The following is a 19544-nucleotide window of genomic DNA, read 5'->3' on the forward strand; positions in this document are numbered from 1 at the left end:
ACAATTGCTTGTAAAAATATTCTTCTGAAAAGATTGTTCAATATTTCAATTTTTTAATGCAAAATACTTACAAATGGAATTGAATATCTTGTGATTCACCCTTATAATCAATACTATTAGAATCTTTAGTCAAAACATTTTTGACAGTTTTTCATTTCATTTTTTAAAGTTTTTGGATCAAGCTTTGTTTTCCAATTTGTAAAGGCTTCCGGAGTAATATCCTTTTTTATATCCCCTTGTTAATCATACCCTGCAGGGATAATTCTAATGAAGGAGTCAATCATTTATCCTTAAATTAAAAGTGCCCATATTGGATATCGAGATCAACCGTTTAAGATTTCCGGTCTCTTTTCATATTGTCCCCATTTTTCTAAATGTAAAAAAGATGTTGTTTACTCTCTAGAAACCTAAAATGGCAAACTCGAATCCGTTCCTGTATCCGAGTTTGGAAAACCCGTTCTTGTACAAGGAAAATCCGTTCTTGGAGAAGTGCAGTTCACCAAATCTAGATCAAACCTTGGGGATCTTTATTCCATTCCCGGCAGAGGACATTCCTGCCGACTTCAAAACGTCCTGGAACGTTTCTCATCCTGAACTTGAAAATATTGAAGATGATTTTCTAGTTGAGACTACAGGATCAACTCTACAAACAATATTGGTAAGTTGGACATATTTCGCTCCCTGCGTCATTCATAGCTCGAAAAATTCACTCCTTTCGCAGTGGTTTCAAATGGCTAGCAGAGGGGTGCAGGAAAATTTTGAACATAATATTGAAACCATTAGCGATTGGGCACTACTTACAATACTTGTAATACTTTATATATTTAAAAAAAAGATAATCATTAACGGTCATCAGGGGCGTTCGAGTTGAATTGCATGTCCTTCCTCAGGCAATCTACATTCTACATTACATTGGATTGCACTCATGCCCAAACTTAAAGATTAAGAAACGAAATAACTATATTCTGATTTTATTTGTGTTTTCTCTACAAAAGTGACTTATGCATTTCTGCAGCTTCAGAAACGGTGGAGAAATGAAGGTTTCAAAGTCTGGTACGAACATGCCACTCTACAAATGAAATGAAATTACGCATGTATTCCAATAAGTATAATTACATCATATAATAAAACATACTTTAAAATCACACTTTTGCCCTTAACTAAAGAAGTTTCATTAAAAAATTCTGCCAATTCAGTGTAAATATATATATTTGATTATGTATAATACAATATGTATCAATCCTGTGAAAATGTGAATATTTTTTAGGTAACTTTCCATCTTTATTTTTAACCCCAATTAAGAAGCTTACACCACAGTGAAATGTAGGAAAGGGGGGGCACAACATTTTTATTTTGCGCTAATGTGCCCACACAAATGCTCTCGTAAGCCAGCTAACGGTCATATGTTTTCTTCTTTAAAAGGGAATTTCAAACCTCAAAATTATGACATTTATCTTACATCGTATATTTATTATTTTTTGGAGGATGTCGACATAATTCAACAAATCATGATAGATTGAACTATACGTTCACATATTATTAGTCCAAATGAAGAAAAAGTTTTTCATTTGAACATGTATATTTCATACATTTTTTAAGTATTACAAATCAAATTTTGAGGTACATTCATGAACAAATGTGACAATGTCTCGCCCGAGCGCTGCAATATATGACAGACTAGAGCTGGCTGAGCGCCGCGGCTATAGACAGCTTTTAGGACAGCTGCAATGGAATTGCGGGCGCTGGGGTCACATAATAATGATTCAAAGTGTACAGTGACAACCAGAAAACTCTGAAATAGGAAGACGATTGCTAGAATCAAGATTATAGCTTTAAAAAATGTCGAATGACCACGAGACACTTAAATTGTGCAGCGTAAACAGACCCAATTCATCAAATTAGTGTCTTGCAATACATTTTGGTTTGTAACAACATGAAATACTGCTGTATTGCTGCAGTAATGTCGTATTCCTATATCCCTTTGTTTTCTGGTTAGCACTGTTTAAAAACTTTTATGCATTTGAGCTTAGTTAAATTTAATGTTATTTGTTTGCAGTGCTCCAATTACGACTAAAAAGTTAAATTTTTAGTAGTGCAACTGAACATTAGTTCAATCGATTTAGCATCTTTGATCAGCTGATATATTCCCGCCATTTACACGTAAAGTTCGTACTTTCTGACCTTAATAAGTTAATCTATCTGTACACTGTACAGTGTAAAGTACAGTGTTTGAGTTTAAATCTCGAAAGAGATTAAAATGTGAGGCTTGTTTACTGTTAGTTAATTGAACATTTAAATTGAGTCTTAACATATGTAAGTCTATGTTAGGTGAAAACGAAAACGTTTGCATCGCGCAATTTGGCAAAAACGAGGATTTGCATTTTTCGTCTAAATTAACGTTAATTTAGTATTGAACGCAATTGCCCTCTCCCCCTCCTATAATTTTGTACATAGAGCTCATATGTTACACATAGTCAAAGTTAGACATGAGGCCGCAGTGCGCGGCCTCATATCCTATCCTAGCCTCGGCCCCTAGCCTGTTCTAGCCATAGCGATGTCTTAACCTAACCTAACCATAAAATAATACTAAATAAATAATAACAATTTTGCTGGAAAAAAGTTAATATTAACAAAACATTTTCTTGTCAGGGATTCGAGGACAGATTTCTAGATCTTTGTGTCTCAACCTCAGATGCTAAATTAGACGAATTAGACAGAACCTCAGAAGCCATTGAATCAAAATCCATCGGAGCCCTGAAGATCTCTAATGATGTCGATTTTGTTACAAAAGGAGGAACACTATCTGAAGAAGCTAATGCAGATTCATTTGAAGATCTATGTAAACTTGAGCCTGGAGATATTGTTGAATATGGAAACTATCAAGCACATGGAGATAGTCATGTATCCGGAAATGGTTTTGGAACGGAGACTAGGTCTGCTAAAGGACCTAAAGCCTTGAACAACTCAGGAGACAAAAAGAAGTCAAAGAAGAAAGATCCTTTCCCGAGGAAGCCAGTTAAGAAAACTCCAACAGGAATACTTATCAAGAATAAAATGAGGAAACAGGGACGAGTTCAAGATCATCTAATAAAGGAACTGTCTTTGTATTTTAATGTAAACCCCTACTTAGGAACCCTTATAGCCAAAAACTTGATGAAAATATCCTTGATTTCTATCTAATTATTGATTATTTTAAATTGCGGGTTCTTGTAAAAGGTGACTTGGGGTTTTGAGCAAAAGAGATTTAAAATTATATCAGTATAATGAAAACTACTTTTTTATTTAACTTATAATTGCTAACAAACTTTTTTCGAATTACAAGTTTACTAGTAATTAAAGAGAAGCTTTTCAAATTGACAGCTTCTCTTTCTCTTTTTGGTGTATCCATGCTGTTCAATGAAAGCTTAAGATATAAATCAAAATTGAAATCGAAAGTCTTCTTCATAATATTGATATAATCGCCTACCAACGTAGAAAACCCATATTTACAGGCCACTGTTATATAATAAGTTGAGAGAATAACTCTTCTAATGTAGGGTCACTTACATTACATCGACATTTTGACAAAGGAGTCCAACTTTAATGAAGGAGGGCAGTCGAAAATACTATATAAATTGGAGAAGTTGTATTCTGAGCTAGCTGAACTGCGAAGAGAGAATATAAAGCTAGGCTATCAGAATGATGATCTAAAGAAAGAGATGGAAACACGAAGGTCTCTCTTATCAGGATCTCTGGAGTGCAAGTGCGGGAAAATGATTGGTTCCGGAGTACATTATTGGTGTACACAGTGTTATCAACTCCTTTGCTCTGCCACTTGTATCAGGTTATACATCTGTTAATCATATATGTTTTACAGATAACCCCCCCCCCCCTGTATCAGGTTAGACATCTGTTAATCATATATGTTTTACAGATAAGAACCCCCCTCCCCCTCCTGTATCAGGTTAGACATCTGTTAATCATNGGGGGGGGGAGTTTAATTAACTTTTAAAGTGTATTTAATCTAAATATTTTTATTTGCGGTTGCGCAAACCCCCAATTAATTCAATTCTAAGATAAAGAAAACTTTAAAAGCTGAAAGTTTCTTCTTCAGGTATTCGGGTGTGTGCCGGCTTGAGAAAAAGTGTGGGTACTGTAACGGCGAGATAACAGACGCGTTCTCACAGGAACACATCACGTTTTTACTCAACCTTGGGAAACAATAGGACGTTTTGCTTATCCTTGGGAAACAGTTGGACTTGTTTACTCAACCTTGGGAAACAATAGGACGTTTTACTCTACCTTGGGAGACTGAGTAGGACATTTTTACTCAGGCTCGGAAAAGTATAAAGTGTAGGACGGTTTTCCTCAACATGGAAACAGTTCTATAGCAAGTTTCAAAACCTTCTCCGGGTTCCTGAATCCATCTTTCCCAATCTCCAAACTGGTTTAATCATAGTCATTTTTAAAAAAAGATTCCATTTTTTGATTATTTGCTATATTATTTTTATGTCTTATTATTTGTTTAAAATATTTTTGTAAATTTTGTTGATTTTTTCTGTAAAGTATACAGAGAATTGTACTGAAACACATTTTTAGTTTGTTCCAACGCTAAAGTGTGAAATCTTTGTGTGTGTCTCATTTGCTATAAAACAGATGTCATTTGTATGTAAATTGTAAATTGTTCTGTAATTTGGTTGATTTTTTTATGTACAGTTAGATTTTTGATCTTGATGCAAAGAACAAGAATTCTAACATTGTGAAACATTTTTGTACTTTGTGTCTTATTTACTCAGATAAGTTATATTTGTTTGTAAATTATTCGTTTTTGTTGATTTTTCTTCTGTAAGTTTTGTTTTTGTTTCAAGATCTAAGAATGACGAATGTTCAGTTAGTTCCAGATGAGATGGATCCGACTAGTCCAGGATACAGGGACTATAGGGCATCATTTTTTACATTCAAAGGGACCGTAATAATGCAAAGATGGCAATGCTCGATTTACAACAGCTATACTTTAAAATCTTTGCCTGGTCAAGCTTGAGTTAGAGAACTCACATTTTTGAACAGATTAAAAGGAATGTTCTCTTTTAAGGTTTCAAGGAAATCGTTGTAAATCGGGCCTTGCCATCTTGCATGGGGGTCACTGTAAACTACGCTTAACGTCCTTCAAACGAATTTTAGATAGACCTCAAACTATGCATTTTTTTTAGTTACAATTTTAGTTCACAAATGTTGCTCTTCAATTTCCACCATTTTTTCATAGTACATCCTAAAAGCAAAACTAAGATTTAGCGGATTTTTCTGTTCTTATTCGCGGATTTTCAAGAATTTAACCAGTCGTTTGCTTGGGCTTTATGTTGCACTAAATAAAGCCACCTGATAATAATTCAATTTTTGGAATATGATACACAGCAAATTCTTTTGGAGATTGTAGAGCCTTACAAAAGTTCAATAAGTTTGATTATTTAGATTTATTTTTAAAAACTATGTCCATCTGTATGATACAGGGATACAGAAACCTCACAGTTCAGGTTCTCCTCCTCTACTCCATACAAGAGCAGGAGAAGATCATATCACGAGAGTTCAGGTATATCAGGTGGTTAGGCTAAAAAGGCTCCGGATCCAGGTTATGAACATTTCTTTCTTGCTGATTTTTTAAACAAAAGAATTTTAAAAAAATCGCTTATTTTTGTGCAGAAACTCGATGAACCCTTTGCCCCTTGGATTCGGATCCGTGGATATTTGCGGATCTAGATCCAGATCAAGGAAACTAAAATGTTGCGGATCAAACGGATCCGAATCCATAGACACTGGTCCAGTGACCAATTATTTATAAAGAATGTCATTAACTAGTCACAATGATGCGCACAACATTTTTTTATTAAACCATGAAATCTTTGTTATTTAAAATTAGAAAATAGACGAAATCGTGGTTGCTTAACCCTATTTGAAGTGTAAAGTGGGCCGCCATGATGCTTAGCAGAGCACAACGTGGGGAGGGGGGTCACAGTTGAGCTCTAATGCTGTTCTTTCATCCTAATAAATCGTGAGTAGAAAGTACAAAAAGTACGATAAGTTCAAAGACACAATTGTATTATTGATTTTGATGGTTTATAATATACCGTTAGTACTGTACAGGGTCAACCCAGACCGAAATACTTTTTTTAATGTGAAACCCACAAAGGATTAGACTTCAGAGACGACTGTATGGAATTTATAATGTCTGTTTTACTTATATTCATGATTTCATGCTACTATAAACTTGTTTCCTTGTTTGCTAAATCATTTAATAAGCTATTTAAAGATTATATTCAAGGTAGAAGACTTTAATTGAACTTGTGATGGTCATATTTGAAGATTTTCAAGTCGTGTTTACAGTCTCTCCTTTTTGACACTGTATGCTAGTCAGAGGCGTATTTAGGGGGGGGTGAGCCCCTAAGAAAAAAGAAAAAATTAAACCCCCCCCTCACCCCCTGCTGAATGCGCCCCTGCTAGTAGTAAAAAGGACAAACTGCAAGTATTGGCCAGAACAATAGCAATATAATGCAAATATTTATGAATATAGTATCAGGACAACAGAACAGAAGCAGAGGGTAATCTCTTATTATTCAGATATTATTTAATACTTATTTATTTATCATTTCCATCTTTCCATCATTAATCTTGATTTATTGGCATATATGACAAGTCCTAAACGGAGAAATATCAGGATTTAGGAACTTGGTCGTAGTCAGGGTAGGAGAGATAGCTAGAATGATAGTTACTTTGCCCACCCTGTCCTCGCAACCCGGTATTAACAGATTCCAGATGGAAAGGGTTAAGTTAAAATTAAGAAATCGTTGAACCAGTGATAAAGATAGTTCAGTTGGACAATTGTTACAAGAATATAAATATGTTAAGAAAGTAAAGGGGTCATTTAATTGTCCATAATATTTGTTGATACATTATTAAGAAACGAATTACTCCGGTATCTTCTCTGCTTCTGCATTCAACAGGATTTAGGAACTAAGCAGGATCTAAGAAATGGGTTCTGTTGTTCTGTTGTAGGGCCTGGAAGGGGGGGGGGGTGCAAGAAATGCATGGACAGGGTTAAGGAACCATGAATGAAAATTCCTGTGATCGTTTGANAGAGGTAGGTTTCAGAAATGGAGTCCCTTATGAGAAGGGTTGATAGAGACCTATAGGGTTAATAAACATTTATGTTGGAATAGTGATATTTAAAACTTTTCTTCTAGGTTCGTATGTTACAAAGTACAAATGGACATTTATCTACTAGGATTTAGGAACAGGAATGGGAGCAAAGTAAACAAGATGGAGGCCAGGAGGGGAGGGGGGGGGTTGCAGGGTGAGCTAATGTGGCTAGATTTCTAGGGTTAATGAACATTTGATTTAATTCTTAAATCACTTTCACTTGGTATTAATTATTTAAACTTTTCTTAAAGGTTAAGTAAGGATTTTAAATTTTCTCCTAGGTTCTTATGTTACAAAGTACAAATAGACATTTATCTACTAGGATTTAGGAAAAGGATGGGAACTATAGCAAGCAAGATGGAGTCCTGGGGGGGGGGGTCTATAAGGGCAAGATCATGTGGCTGGATCTCTAGGGTTTATAACATTTATTTAAAATCACATTCAAGTATGAGTTTTAAGGAAACTATTCTGTATAGCAGAGGCTCATAATGTATGCATGCGGAGGCTTGGTCTGCCTAGCAAATCTTGGAGGCATCCGTGGGTTCCCTCCCTCCGTTGAAAGACTTGTAGGGTTAATTACTTGTGGATTCATCGAAACAATTTTCACTTTGGATGTTTAAATACTAATAATAACATGTTTTAACATTTTCTTCTAGATTTGATTGATGTTCCGAACTGCGATATACAAGGATTTAGGAACAGATAGGAACTGTAGTAAGCAAATATAGACTACGGATCCGGATCCGACCAAATGATACGGATCCGACCGGATCCGGATCCGGATCCGAAACGCTGCTAGGGTTAATACACTTTTGGTGAACTTTCACCTTGAAACTAATTAAAAAAATTCTCAGGTTCGTTTGATTTGTTTCACCTGGGATTTCGATGTTACAAAGTACGAATAGGCATTATGCTCCTAGAATATAGGAACAGGATTGGAAATGTAGTAAACAAGATTTAAGTTAGGGGAGGGGGGGGGGATTTAAAATAGAAGGATTAGGTAGACTTCTAGGAGATCTAGAATCTCCTTAGGGTGAATTTGAACATGTGTGGAAGTTTCACCTCAGAATGTAAATATTCTTTTAAAAAAGAAAATTTTAAAAATTTCTCTTAGGAACTTTGATGTTACAAAGTGCTAATAGACATTTATCTACTAAGATTTAGAAACAGAATTGGAATACTAAAATAAGATGGAAGAAACCTCAAAAAAATTCTTACTGTAATTAATTAACTTAGTGCTTAAAAGGATAAAGAGAACTGTAAACCTTATTAGTTTCTTGTATTTTTCCTGTACTCAATCAGGATTTAGGGACAGCGGTGGATTGATGTGGTTTAAGTGGGGGAGGGGGTTAAGTAACAAAGTTGGTTGTAAGGAGATATTTTTTTATATCTTCCTTATCCCTATGGAAAAATATTTTTGTTTTCTTTTGGACAAAAATGCGGGCGAAATTGGGGGCGGGGGTTTATTTAGAAAAAAATTTGCAAATTGTTCATTTTCGATTAAAAATTAGAGATGCAACTTCAAATTTTTCAGATTTCTCCATAATCTTAAACAATCATTGTTTCCCAAACCAACCACTCTGATAAAAGTAATATAAAATGTATGCATGCCCCTTAGTATTCACTCATAGCACTATTTATACTTTTTGGACTTTTATCTTTCGGTTCAGTAGGATAAAAGAACAATATTAGAGCTGAGCTGCCCCCCCAAATCGTTTGTTGCCCAAACCTATGGGGTTACGGAACAAAGTTTAGGGTTAATAACTCATGGTCCTTCATACTTTATGCTTCGGGGAGGGGGTAATGTTGAACTCGTGTTTATTAATAGGGTTAAGGAACAGGCCCAGAGTATTTTACTCTCACTCACGTTTTATTTTTCATAAATTGAAATGGTGTTGGGTAAAGAAACCGGAGTCTGGAAGATTTGATAATTTTTTACATATATATTATTCATCATTTATATTTGTCTAAAGCAAAATTACATTACACAGTATAAAAGTTTACAATTTACTACTAATAATACTATTTTCTCTGGATATCACACTTTATGATTGACAGGGGGGTTTGCCATAAATCTGGTGCCATACCAGACGGTCAGCATAAGTATATATAGATAGCTTAGTTATTCAGAGGTAGGTTTCAGAAATGGAGTCCCATGGTCCCAGTCTAGTGTTTTTCGTTTTCTAAATTTGTGGAATGATGAAAGCACTGCAAGGTTTGATAGATTTTCGCACAATGGTTTGAAACTAACACTGGGTTTGCAGAATCGGTGCAGCTGCTGGGATGGAGCTTGGAGAAATGTCCTGTATTTTTTATATTATATAACAATGGGTGAAAGCTAATGAACTTGGATTTACTGGCAGGGTTGAGGAACAGGCTCAGAGTTCTTGTGGGTGTTGTTGAGGGGGGTGGGGTGGGGGTGGGATTGTATCGCCGTACTAAAAATATGTGTCCGCCCTGAAGTTGAAAGGGTTAATTAAGGGAAAATTTACCACCAAACAAGGTACTAATGCAAGGAAAGTAAATTGCGGTCGCGTACATATTGAAACCAGTTCTCTCTGGGCGGAATTTGTAAACAAGAATAGATGCACCAGTGTTCGTCTTGTGTCCGAGGACGATAAAAGCATTTAATTTTGATAATTTTGAAAATTCACATAATATAGTTTCCTATGACCAGAATATTTAAGAGATTATTTTTGTGAAAACTGATTCCATGTCAGGCTATGACATCCGTCTTGTGTTTACTTTTCCGCCCAGAGACAGTACACTGCAGTATAAAAAATGTGCACACCTCTGAAATAACTTTCCTTGCATCAGTACCTTGCCACCAACAGGGGTAGGGAACAATATCATTGATTTAGCGGGAGAGGAGGAGGGGAATATATTTTAATTTCTGTCACGGGAAATGAAGGGTTAAAAGAAATTTGATTTACATCAACAGGGTTAAGGAACAATACTGGAGTCTCTTTTCAAGTGGGAGAGGGGGGGGGGCACAATTCATCCTGAATTGAAAGGGTTAAGAGAAGAGTATAGGAATCGAATCTTTGCCACAAGCTCTGATTTTTCAATTCCTTTATCTTTTAAACGCAAATTTGAACCATCAAAGGTTTACACTATTTGAATATTTGAGTTTGTGGGAAAAAATTTTTTTATTTATAACAACCGGTTACAGTAACATTAAATCGATGACCACAGGCCACACATATTAATCGTCCCGGGAATTGGGATATGAAAAATGTGTTTACCAAACAGGGTTAAGGAACAAGACAAGAGTCCTTGTAAAGTCGGGAAGGGGCGGGCGGGGTGGGCGCATTTAACTTTTCAGCTCTGGAATTTTAAAGAGAAATTTTGTTTATCTTAACAGGGTTAAGGAATAAGACTGGAGTCGACCTGTATTGATAGCGAATAGCTGGTGGAGGTGGGCACTTAGAATTTGAAAGGGTTAAGTGGAAAGTTTTAGTTTCATTAACAGGGTAAAGGAACAATTCAGAGTTAGGAATAAGACGGGATTAATGAGTCTTGGGGAAAGGGGGGGGGGGCACATAATGCGCAACGTCCCGCCGGGATTTATAGAGTTACGGGGAAGGGGTGGGCAGGGCACATGATTTTTGATGGTCCCTCTCGAGATTTTAAGATTTCAGGGATAATTTCCGTCTACGGAATTGAAAGGGTTAAGGAGCAGGTCACTATTCATTGCCACACAAATGTCATATGTTTTCTTCTTTAAAANTATCACTGAAATTGCGAGTAAAGGGGGGGGGGGGCATCAACCTAATTAATATGTCTGTCATGAGATTTGAAAAGGTTGTAAAGAAGTTTGTTTAGACGAACAGGCTTTTAGAATGGGATCATAAAAGGAACTGAGTTTTTACCACAAATGCTAATGTTCTAATCCCTATATTTTGCTACCTGTTGGTTTGAACCTTAAACTTAAGTATTTGATCTAACAGAATTCATAGTTTGAAATATCAAAGCTGAATTCTAAAATGGTTTAAATGAAATACATTTTTGTTCATCATGGTACACTGCAGCTCATTCCATGCAAGGAGAATTCAATTCTCCTTGCATGGAATGTACCGGGCAGAATTTCAACTTGGGCAAACAGTACAGTACAATTACAGACTATAGGAGGCAAAACGAGACTGTATGCCAAATGAATGATTCACTTCTAGTGAAATTTATGTGTCATGCTTGCAGTAAAAACTAGAAAACAGTAATTTTTGTCTGATCTTCTTTTTCTTTTGAATTCAAAATTTTGACCGATTTTGTGTTTGCAAATAAACTATTTCCACACAAAAAAATCATCAAACATTTAAAGAGATATATGAGTTCACAGTTGCTCCAATTGTGTATATTATTATTAGTGACCTGAAGTAAAAGGAAATGGTAAGATTAAATTCATTCCACAGTTTTCTGGTTCTGTCTGTGCAAATAGGGAACAGCACGACTTCTCTCAAACTAAAGGAATTGAGTCTTTGCCACAAACTTTGATTTTCTACTCCCTATATCTTTGCAATCCAATGTCGTTTACCTTAGATATTTTAAACTATGATTTCTTTTAGATTAAATAATCTAAGTTTGAAATATCAAAACTTTACACCATTACGTTGTGCATAGAAAGAAGGATTATAAACTTTGAGTTTGTGGTAAATACTCAATTCCTTTGTTGAACATTGAATTCTCAAATTATTACAGTTTTTGAGAACTTAATGGAAATATTGTCACTCAACACAGTTATCTAAATGTTGCAAGCTTTCTCTCAAAAATCTATGAGAAATTTGAAAATTATTTCTTAAACTCGCTGAAAACTATTCTTAATATTTCTAAAATGTCTATGTCCTGGAACTCCATAAATATAACTGAGTTAGCGAGGTATAAGGCGCTATGCCAAAGTTATGCGACACTTCAAATTCGACTCAGTCTAGAAAATTGCTGCAACTTTTCATTGTTATAGCTGAGATCTTTGCATGTGTAAAGTATTCCTGAAAAATGTAATAATTGAATTTTAAAATGTAAAAAATCTAGGTCTGCGGCGGAGAGGAAAATATGGAGAAAATGAACTAGAGGTATCCCTGCTTAACTCTAGCGAGAGGGACGACATGGAGTCCTCAAATCTGGATCTGGAATCCTGTCTCAGGACGAGCCCGGAGAAGTTCTCGGTTTTTGAGGAGTCTTGTCGGTTCTCGGATTCTACCGAACTGGAAACGGTTTCTCTGAGACCAGGATCAAAACATGTTCAAGGGTTAGGATCAAAACATGATCAGGATATGGAGAGGACTGTTCCGGGATGTTCCGGAGATTATTTCAGTTCTACGCGTGTAAAGGTCAGTTCAATCCTGATTAAGCGGATTTATTTAACCCTATATCCCGATTGGGCTTTTTTAGTTTAATATATGGGGGGATGGGGGGGGGGGGGCGATTCCAACCCCTATGCAACAAAAGAAAAGTTTAGCCAAATATGTGATCAATCATGAAGCCATGTATAGGTTTTGAAGAAATAAACCCAACCGTGATAGGGTCAAGAACAAATAATACACCCGTACCTAGATTTTTTTTATCGAAATGATAATTTCTACAAGTAACTTTTTCCCTCCAGGATCTAAAAATAAACTCATCAAAAGAATAAACTTTATAAAAAGTTTAGAGGATCCTACTGAGCCCGCGATTTAAAAAATTAGGGAAAATACGGCTCGGGTCTGAACTGTCGTTAGGTCTTAAGCTTTTGGATTCAAGCTGCATCTTATTTTCCACAGAGTTGAGTTAAAAAAAAACGGTTTAATATTCTATTTGGCGGATTTTCATGGTAGGGATTGGCGCATTCCGGGTTATTTTAAGAACAATTCTCAACATTGAGCCTAGTATTCTCCACTAAAACCAACCAAGGTCGGTTTTATTTTCATTGGGCCTAACTCCTGAAGTCGAGCCGAAGATCTTGCAGCTGTCAATCACGTTACACAAGTTGCCATCAGAGATGGGTTAAATGAATTACTGCTCGAGTCAAAGTTTTTCAAATCGCGGGCTCTGTATTCGTAAGACATCTTTTTATTGTTTTATAATTTATTTAAAATAATTCGCGCGACAAAGCAACCCTATAGGTAAATTGTTCTTTGATATTTCTAAAAATTTGCTCTCACTTTCAACCTAGAATCTTTAATCCTAAGGAACCGACTTCTCGCGGTAAACCTTGATATTTTCATCCCTTTAACTTAGCAACCTGATGTCATAGACCTTTGACATTTCTAAATATATATTTTCTGTTGGATCAAATAGTTTGAAGTATCAATTAGGTTTATAACATCGGGTTGCAAAGGGATTAGACAATTTGAGTTTGTTGCATGAGCTCAGTTAATTTCTTAATGTACAATCACATATTTAAATTTTCCTGTTTTAAGGAAGAGTTTTTGTCTTCCTATGGCGAGGCTAAAAGAAGAAGATGTTCTATGATACTCCGAGATATATCGGATAGAGAAGTCCCGGTCCAGAACCAGGACCTGGAGACTAGTCTTGATCCTGTACTAGCTCGCCCACCTGGAGCCGGAGTTAATAAACCAGAGGAAACATTAACTCCGCTTTTATCGACGGAGGATAAGTTATTTTTAGATCCGGAGATAACCAATTCTAAACCTGAGGTTGGAGGTAAGAGATCGGAGGTTTCGGAAAGCAACTCCGAGGATCAGTTTGAAGACAAAGATACGAAGGACGAATCTGAATATGACGATGATGAGAGTCTGGATGAAGAGGATGAGGAGGAAGACGACTTGCTTCAACAATTAGGAATTTTATCAATCCTTTTTCTTTAAATTAATTATTTAGATATACATTCACAAGACCCAACAGTACGGTTGTGCGATTCACAACGGTGCCCTTTAAACCTTAGAATTACTAAGATATCCTAATCATTTATCTTAAAATTGAGAGCACGGTTTACGCTCAAGTTTCTGAAAACACAATTCTAGCGGGAAAATAGAATATTCTCCGTCATAACTGATCAGTTAACAACAAAATTTTTTCAGGGTTTTCCATTATGTCACGAATCTGTCATGTGACTCTGCATTTTTAAATTAACTAGAAAGATACGGAATTAATTGAAAGTAAATCAGGCGACTTTATATATTTATGCTCTAAAAAGGCAGACCAAAGTTTGGAATTAGCAGGACTAGGACTATTTAGTAATTATCGTTTCCTCAATCATAATTTTGTATAATTAGATTGTTAAGTCGTCTGATTGATTGTCTGATTGATTCCGGGTCTATCTGATTATGACCGTAGTATATATTTGAAACTTGTTAAGTCGTCTGATTGATTGTCTATTGATTCCGGCTCTATCTGATTATGACCGTAGTATATATTTGAAACTTGAATGTTTGATAATTGTAATCTTGCAGTGGATAATTCTCTTGCTGTTGAATCTGTAGTTGTTATAACACGAGGTAAAATAAAATTTAGATTATAAATTCTATTCGAATGAAAAACAATAATATAATATAATATAATAATCTTTTATATAACTTTGATATTTAAATCTTAGACTAACAGAATTCATAGTTTGAAATATCAAAGATAAAGGGATTTAGAAATTAGAGTTTGTGACAAAAACTCATAGCCTTTGTTGCATAAAACGTGCTGGGTCTACTCTACACTAGGTAGTCAGACTGGACGGTACCACTGAATGTGTACACAGTGCTTGGGTGAAGTGGGACAACAGCAATAATTGTTTCTTATGCTGTTTGTTTACAATATAGCTAGCTGAGTAATTCGTCACAGTGCAGTGAAATGTTTCCACCCCCCACCCACCGCTTTTCATTAGACTATATCTATAATTTGTATTAAGTTTGTCTGTATCTCTGTTTGTCTGTTTATTTGTATGTTAGATCATAACTGAGGAACCCTTTGACCAATTTGTCTAAATTTTTTATTGAGGAACTCGGTAGAACCACGGGAATTTTCTTAGCTTGGTTGGGTTGCATAATTTAAGTTGAGTGGGCTGATTTTTATAGAAAAAAAAACTACAGGAAAAGCTGTGTTTACACCCTAGTTAGTAGTATTTCTTGTTGGATTTATTTATTTTCTAGTTGTCCCTGAAAGCCCTGTGCCGGGCAGCGAGGAGAATATATCCCAACTCTCAAACAGTCCATCCCTCTTCTCAGGGAGCATAGAAAACACGGAGATCCAGGAGAGCCTGGAGAAGGATGATGACTCCCAGGTTCCGAGTTCAACTGCGGAGTTTACTCTGCTCCCTCTGGGTTCCCGGAGAGTGGAGGAGAAGGTTGGACTGCTGGGTTCTCTCCTGCACCCAGAGCAAGACGAGAACTATTATCTAGCAGGGGGGAATTCTCCGCCATTGCCGGAGAGAGAAGAAGTTCCGCCATTACTCCGACAGTCTTCATCTTTAGGTGAGATTTTTTTAATGAACTCATTTTCTTATCCCTTAATCTTTGCAAGCTCATGGATATATAAACTTTGGATATTTCAAATTTTGATTATTTTCTCTAACAGAATTAAAGGTTGGAAATATATTAAGGTTCGGTTGAAATAATATAGAGATTAGAAAGTCGGGGTTTGTGGCAAGAACTCAGTTCCTTTTATCTTTTTTTTTATATAATTAATTCATAAGAAAAAGGAAAACATGAATGTTGAATTACCGGTACAATTAAGCTCTTTCTGAAGAGAAGTTATGATTAACAACATGTAAGATCTCTTAACGTGAAATTTACTTTGATTTGTATAAATTTTATTGTAGCCTTGGACATAAAGAATAAAGATGTTAATACCGCAAACCGATTATTTTCAGCTTTGGCAAAATTCAGATAGATTTTAGCGTGACTTTTATTACAAGCTCTCGCGCTAAAATCGATGGGTGTTATGCAATTTTATTTTTTTAAATTAAAGTCTAAAACTAATGCCTTCAGTTCTAAAATGTACGTACATGTCTACTGTCTACACAGGGCTCCAAAACCCTACTAGTGAAGTAGTGAGGTAAAATTAAATTTCAAGTCGTTGCGACATGTTCAGGTTAACCCAGTCATGAGAATTGATTTTATAGTAGTCTTTAAAAAATTCTTTATTTTTAGATCTGAGTGAGTCCACCGCTCTCCTAGAGAATGATACAGATAGTAGTGCAGAAAATTATACAGAGAATGATGAAGATACTGGCGCAGAAAATGATACAGAGAATGACCTCTCTGATCTGGTAAGGAAAAAACTTTATATTCCTAAGATCAAAACTTTATATTCCTTGAGATCAAAACTTTATATTGCTTGAGATCAAAACTTTATATTGCTTGAGATCAAAACTTTATATTGCTTGAGATCAAAGCTTTATATCCCTTGAGATCAAAACTTTATATTCCTTGAGATCAAAACTTTATACTCCTTGAGATCAAAACTTTTTATTCCTTGAGATCAAAACTTTATATTCCTTGAGATCAAAACTTTATATCCCTTTAGATCAAAACTTTATATTCCTTGAAATCAAAACTTTATATTCCTTGAGATCAAAACTTTATATCCCTTGAGATCAAAACTTTATATTCCTTGAAATCAAAACTTTATATTCTTTGAGACCACAAATTTATATCCCTTGAGAGCAAAACTTTATATCCCTTATGATCCAATCTTTATATTTCTTGAGATCAAAACTTTATATTCCTTGAGATCTAAACTTGATACCCCTTGAGACCAAAACTTTATATCCCTTGACATCAAAACTTTATATCCCTTAAGATCAAAACTTTATAATCCTTGAGATCAAAACTTGATATTCCTTGTGACCACAACTTTATATTCCTTGAAATCATAGCTTTATATCCCTTGAGATCAAAACTTTATATCCCTTGAGATCAAAATTTTATATTCCTTGAAATCAAAACTTTATATTCTTTGAGACCACAAATTTATATCCCTTGAGAGCAAAACTTTATATCCCTTATGATCCAATCTTTATATTTCTTGAGATCAAAACTTTATATTCCTTGAGATCTAAACTTGATACCCCTTGAGACCAAAACTTTATATCCCTTGACATCAAAACTTTATATCCCTTAAGATCAAAACTTTATAATCCTTGAGATCAAAACTTGATATTCCTTGTGACCACAACTTTATATTCCTTGAAATCATAGCTTTATATCCCTTGAGATCAAAACTTTATATCCCTTGAGATCAAAATTTTATATTCCTTGAAATCAAAACTTTATATTCTTTGAGACCACAAATTTATATCCCTTGAGAGCTTTGTATTTCTTGAGATCAAAACTTTATATTCCTTGAGACCAGAAATTTATATTCATTGAGATCAAAACTTTATATCCCTTGAGATCAAATCTTTATTTTCCTTAAGATCAAAACTTTATATTTCTTGAGATCAAAACTTTATATTTCTTGAGATCAAAATTTTATATTTCTTGAGATCAAAACTTTATATCCCTTGGGATCATATGATCTTCCCGATAAATCTTGAATTAATAATTTAAAAATAAATTTTATGTACCTTTGCGACTAACAATAGTATGTACCGCTTGACGATAATTTTTGTACGAATACTTTATTCTACCTATTGACAATATCACTTACTGCTAAACACTTCACTCTACCGCCTTTCTAGTTTGTTAAAATATAACTTTTCTATTAAACTAATATTTATTATGTCGTTGTAAATTAAGTGTTGTAAACCTGAAAATGTGATTGCTTTAGATATAGATAAATATAACTTCTCTCCAATTTAATATATAACTTTATGACATATATTTCACATTTTTTGGGGTTAAAGGGCCGTGTTCTTCAGATATTTCAGCAGAATAATGTTTTTAATATCATTTATTCCCTGTTTTACAAAGTACCTTGTAGCATAAACTCTATTTTTCTGTTATTTATATAAATTTAAAACTTTGAATTTTGATAATCAAAATTTGAAATATCACAGGGTTTTACAGGGCGGAAGGAAAAAAAGATTATAAATATGTGTTGTAGCGCGAAATTATTTCTGCTGGTAACGCAGATAACTAATTTTGAAGCAAAATCTTCAAAAATTATAAACTATTTTAGGGATCTCAAGGTATGAGTTCTGAGTTGTGCAGAACGGATCCGTCCTTTATCCTGTACAGTGAGACAACTAGCTCCGAGCTTGACATTACTACATGGGATCAGACGGTTCCATACTCTCCCAAGAGAGCTGGAGATCCAGAGGATTAGATTCAGGGATAAATATATTTTTTAATTAACCCCATCACTTAAAGCAGTGCTTAGGATCCATTAAATTTTGAGGCGGATCCTGATCCGGATCCTGGATCCGCACTGGAAAAAATAGATCCGGATCCAGGTCGTCAACATTTCTTTAAGATTTACTGATTATTTAACAGAGGAAGAATTTTAAAATTATTTTTCTTCTTGATGAATCGCTTAGAGATATGTTTGATAATCTCTCCTCTCAACAGTTCAGATTAGGGTTTTAAGAGCAAAAGCTCATTGTTTGCAGTTATTAGTCGAAAAGGAACTGAGTCTTTGCCACAAACTTTGATTTTCTAATTCCTTTATCTTTGCAATCCAATGTTATAGACCTTAGATATTTCAAACTAAGATTTCTGTTAGATCAAATAATCTAAATTTGAAATATCAAAAGTTTTCATGATTAAGTATGAAAGATATAGGAAATTTAGAATTTGTGGCAAAGACTCAATTCCTTGGTCCATTGTACCCGGAAACAGGAAGCCAAAATGTTGCGGATTATCCGGATCCTAAGCTTTGCAGCTTAAAGAATGATTTCTGAATACGGAAGGGGGGGGGGGTGATGAAAAAAATTAACATCAACTGCAAAGTTTTTTCTTCAACATTTAATTGATTTTTGATTAAAATATATACATCTGATTAGATCGTAGCGTGGTGCCAAGATTAAGAACGGATTGATGAAATAATCGGGTTCTAAACCTTATTACATGTTATTACGTTATTATTATGTATTCTTGTTAAGAATTATTTAGTTTACAATCAAAATCCTGTAAGTAACCTTAGTTTAGATATTAGATAAATTTAATTTATGATAATTTGTAATCAAATATTGTTTTTCGGAATTTGAAGTAAATCTATGAAACTCGTTATTAAGTGAAAATTAAAAAAAGTATTTATAGTTGTTGAACAAATTAAAAGTTTATTATTATTTGTAATATGTAACATTGATTTTGAATCCATTATGAAATATGTTATGTTTATGTTAAACTGTTTTTCACATTTTAAATCATTTAAACCATAGTTATGTAGATTCTTAAGTAAAAAGTAGTATTTTTAGATAGTGTATTATGAATATTACAACTAATTCTGTAGAACCATAAATTAGATTGTATTTTTGTAGATTCCAACATGAAGTTAAAAATGAAAATGAT

At 34.6% G+C, this 19544-nt stretch overlaps 3 protein-coding genes across 3 annotated transcripts in view; all 3 read left to right on the forward strand.

The window, feature by feature from the left end:
- The first annotated feature begins 43 nt into the window (after window positions 1–43).
- On the forward strand, window positions 44–4848 carry LOC111703629 (uncharacterized). Its single transcript, XM_023475630.1, has 4 exons — window positions 44–658; window positions 2650–3093; window positions 3570–3823; window positions 4094–4848. Exons 1-4 carry the CDS (start codon window positions 413–415, stop codon window positions 4203–4205), a joined length of 1056 nt encoding a protein of 351 aa, XP_023331398.1. The 5' UTR covers window positions 44–412; the 3' UTR covers window positions 4206–4848.
- LOC111703627 (uncharacterized) lies at window positions 4827–19336 on the forward strand. The gene is made up of 9 exons (XM_023475626.1): window positions 4827–4911; window positions 5487–5566; window positions 12196–12494; window positions 13563–13944; window positions 14556–14600; window positions 15243–15563; window positions 16242–16360; window positions 18214–18366; window positions 19037–19336. Exons 1-8 carry the CDS (start codon window positions 4856–4858, stop codon window positions 18358–18360), a joined length of 1449 nt encoding a protein of 482 aa, XP_023331394.1. The 5' UTR covers window positions 4827–4855; the 3' UTR covers window positions 18361–18366; window positions 19037–19336.
- LOC111703631 (uncharacterized) overlaps window positions 11335–19544 on the forward strand; it is an 18323-nt gene continuing 10113 nt past the window's right edge. The window contains exons 1-2 of the mRNA XM_023475631.1: window positions 11335–11341; window positions 15470–15473. The gene's annotated coding sequence lies outside the window, so the exon portion shown is untranslated. The remainder of the gene's footprint in view (window positions 11342–15469; window positions 15474–19544) is intronic.

Source organism: Eurytemora carolleeae, unplaced genomic scaffold (assembly GCF_000591075.1).
Source record: "Eurytemora carolleeae unplaced genomic scaffold, Eaff_2.0 scaffold566, whole genome shotgun sequence".
Lineage (NCBI taxonomy): Eukaryota > Metazoa > Arthropoda > Copepoda > Calanoida > Temoridae > Eurytemora > Eurytemora carolleeae.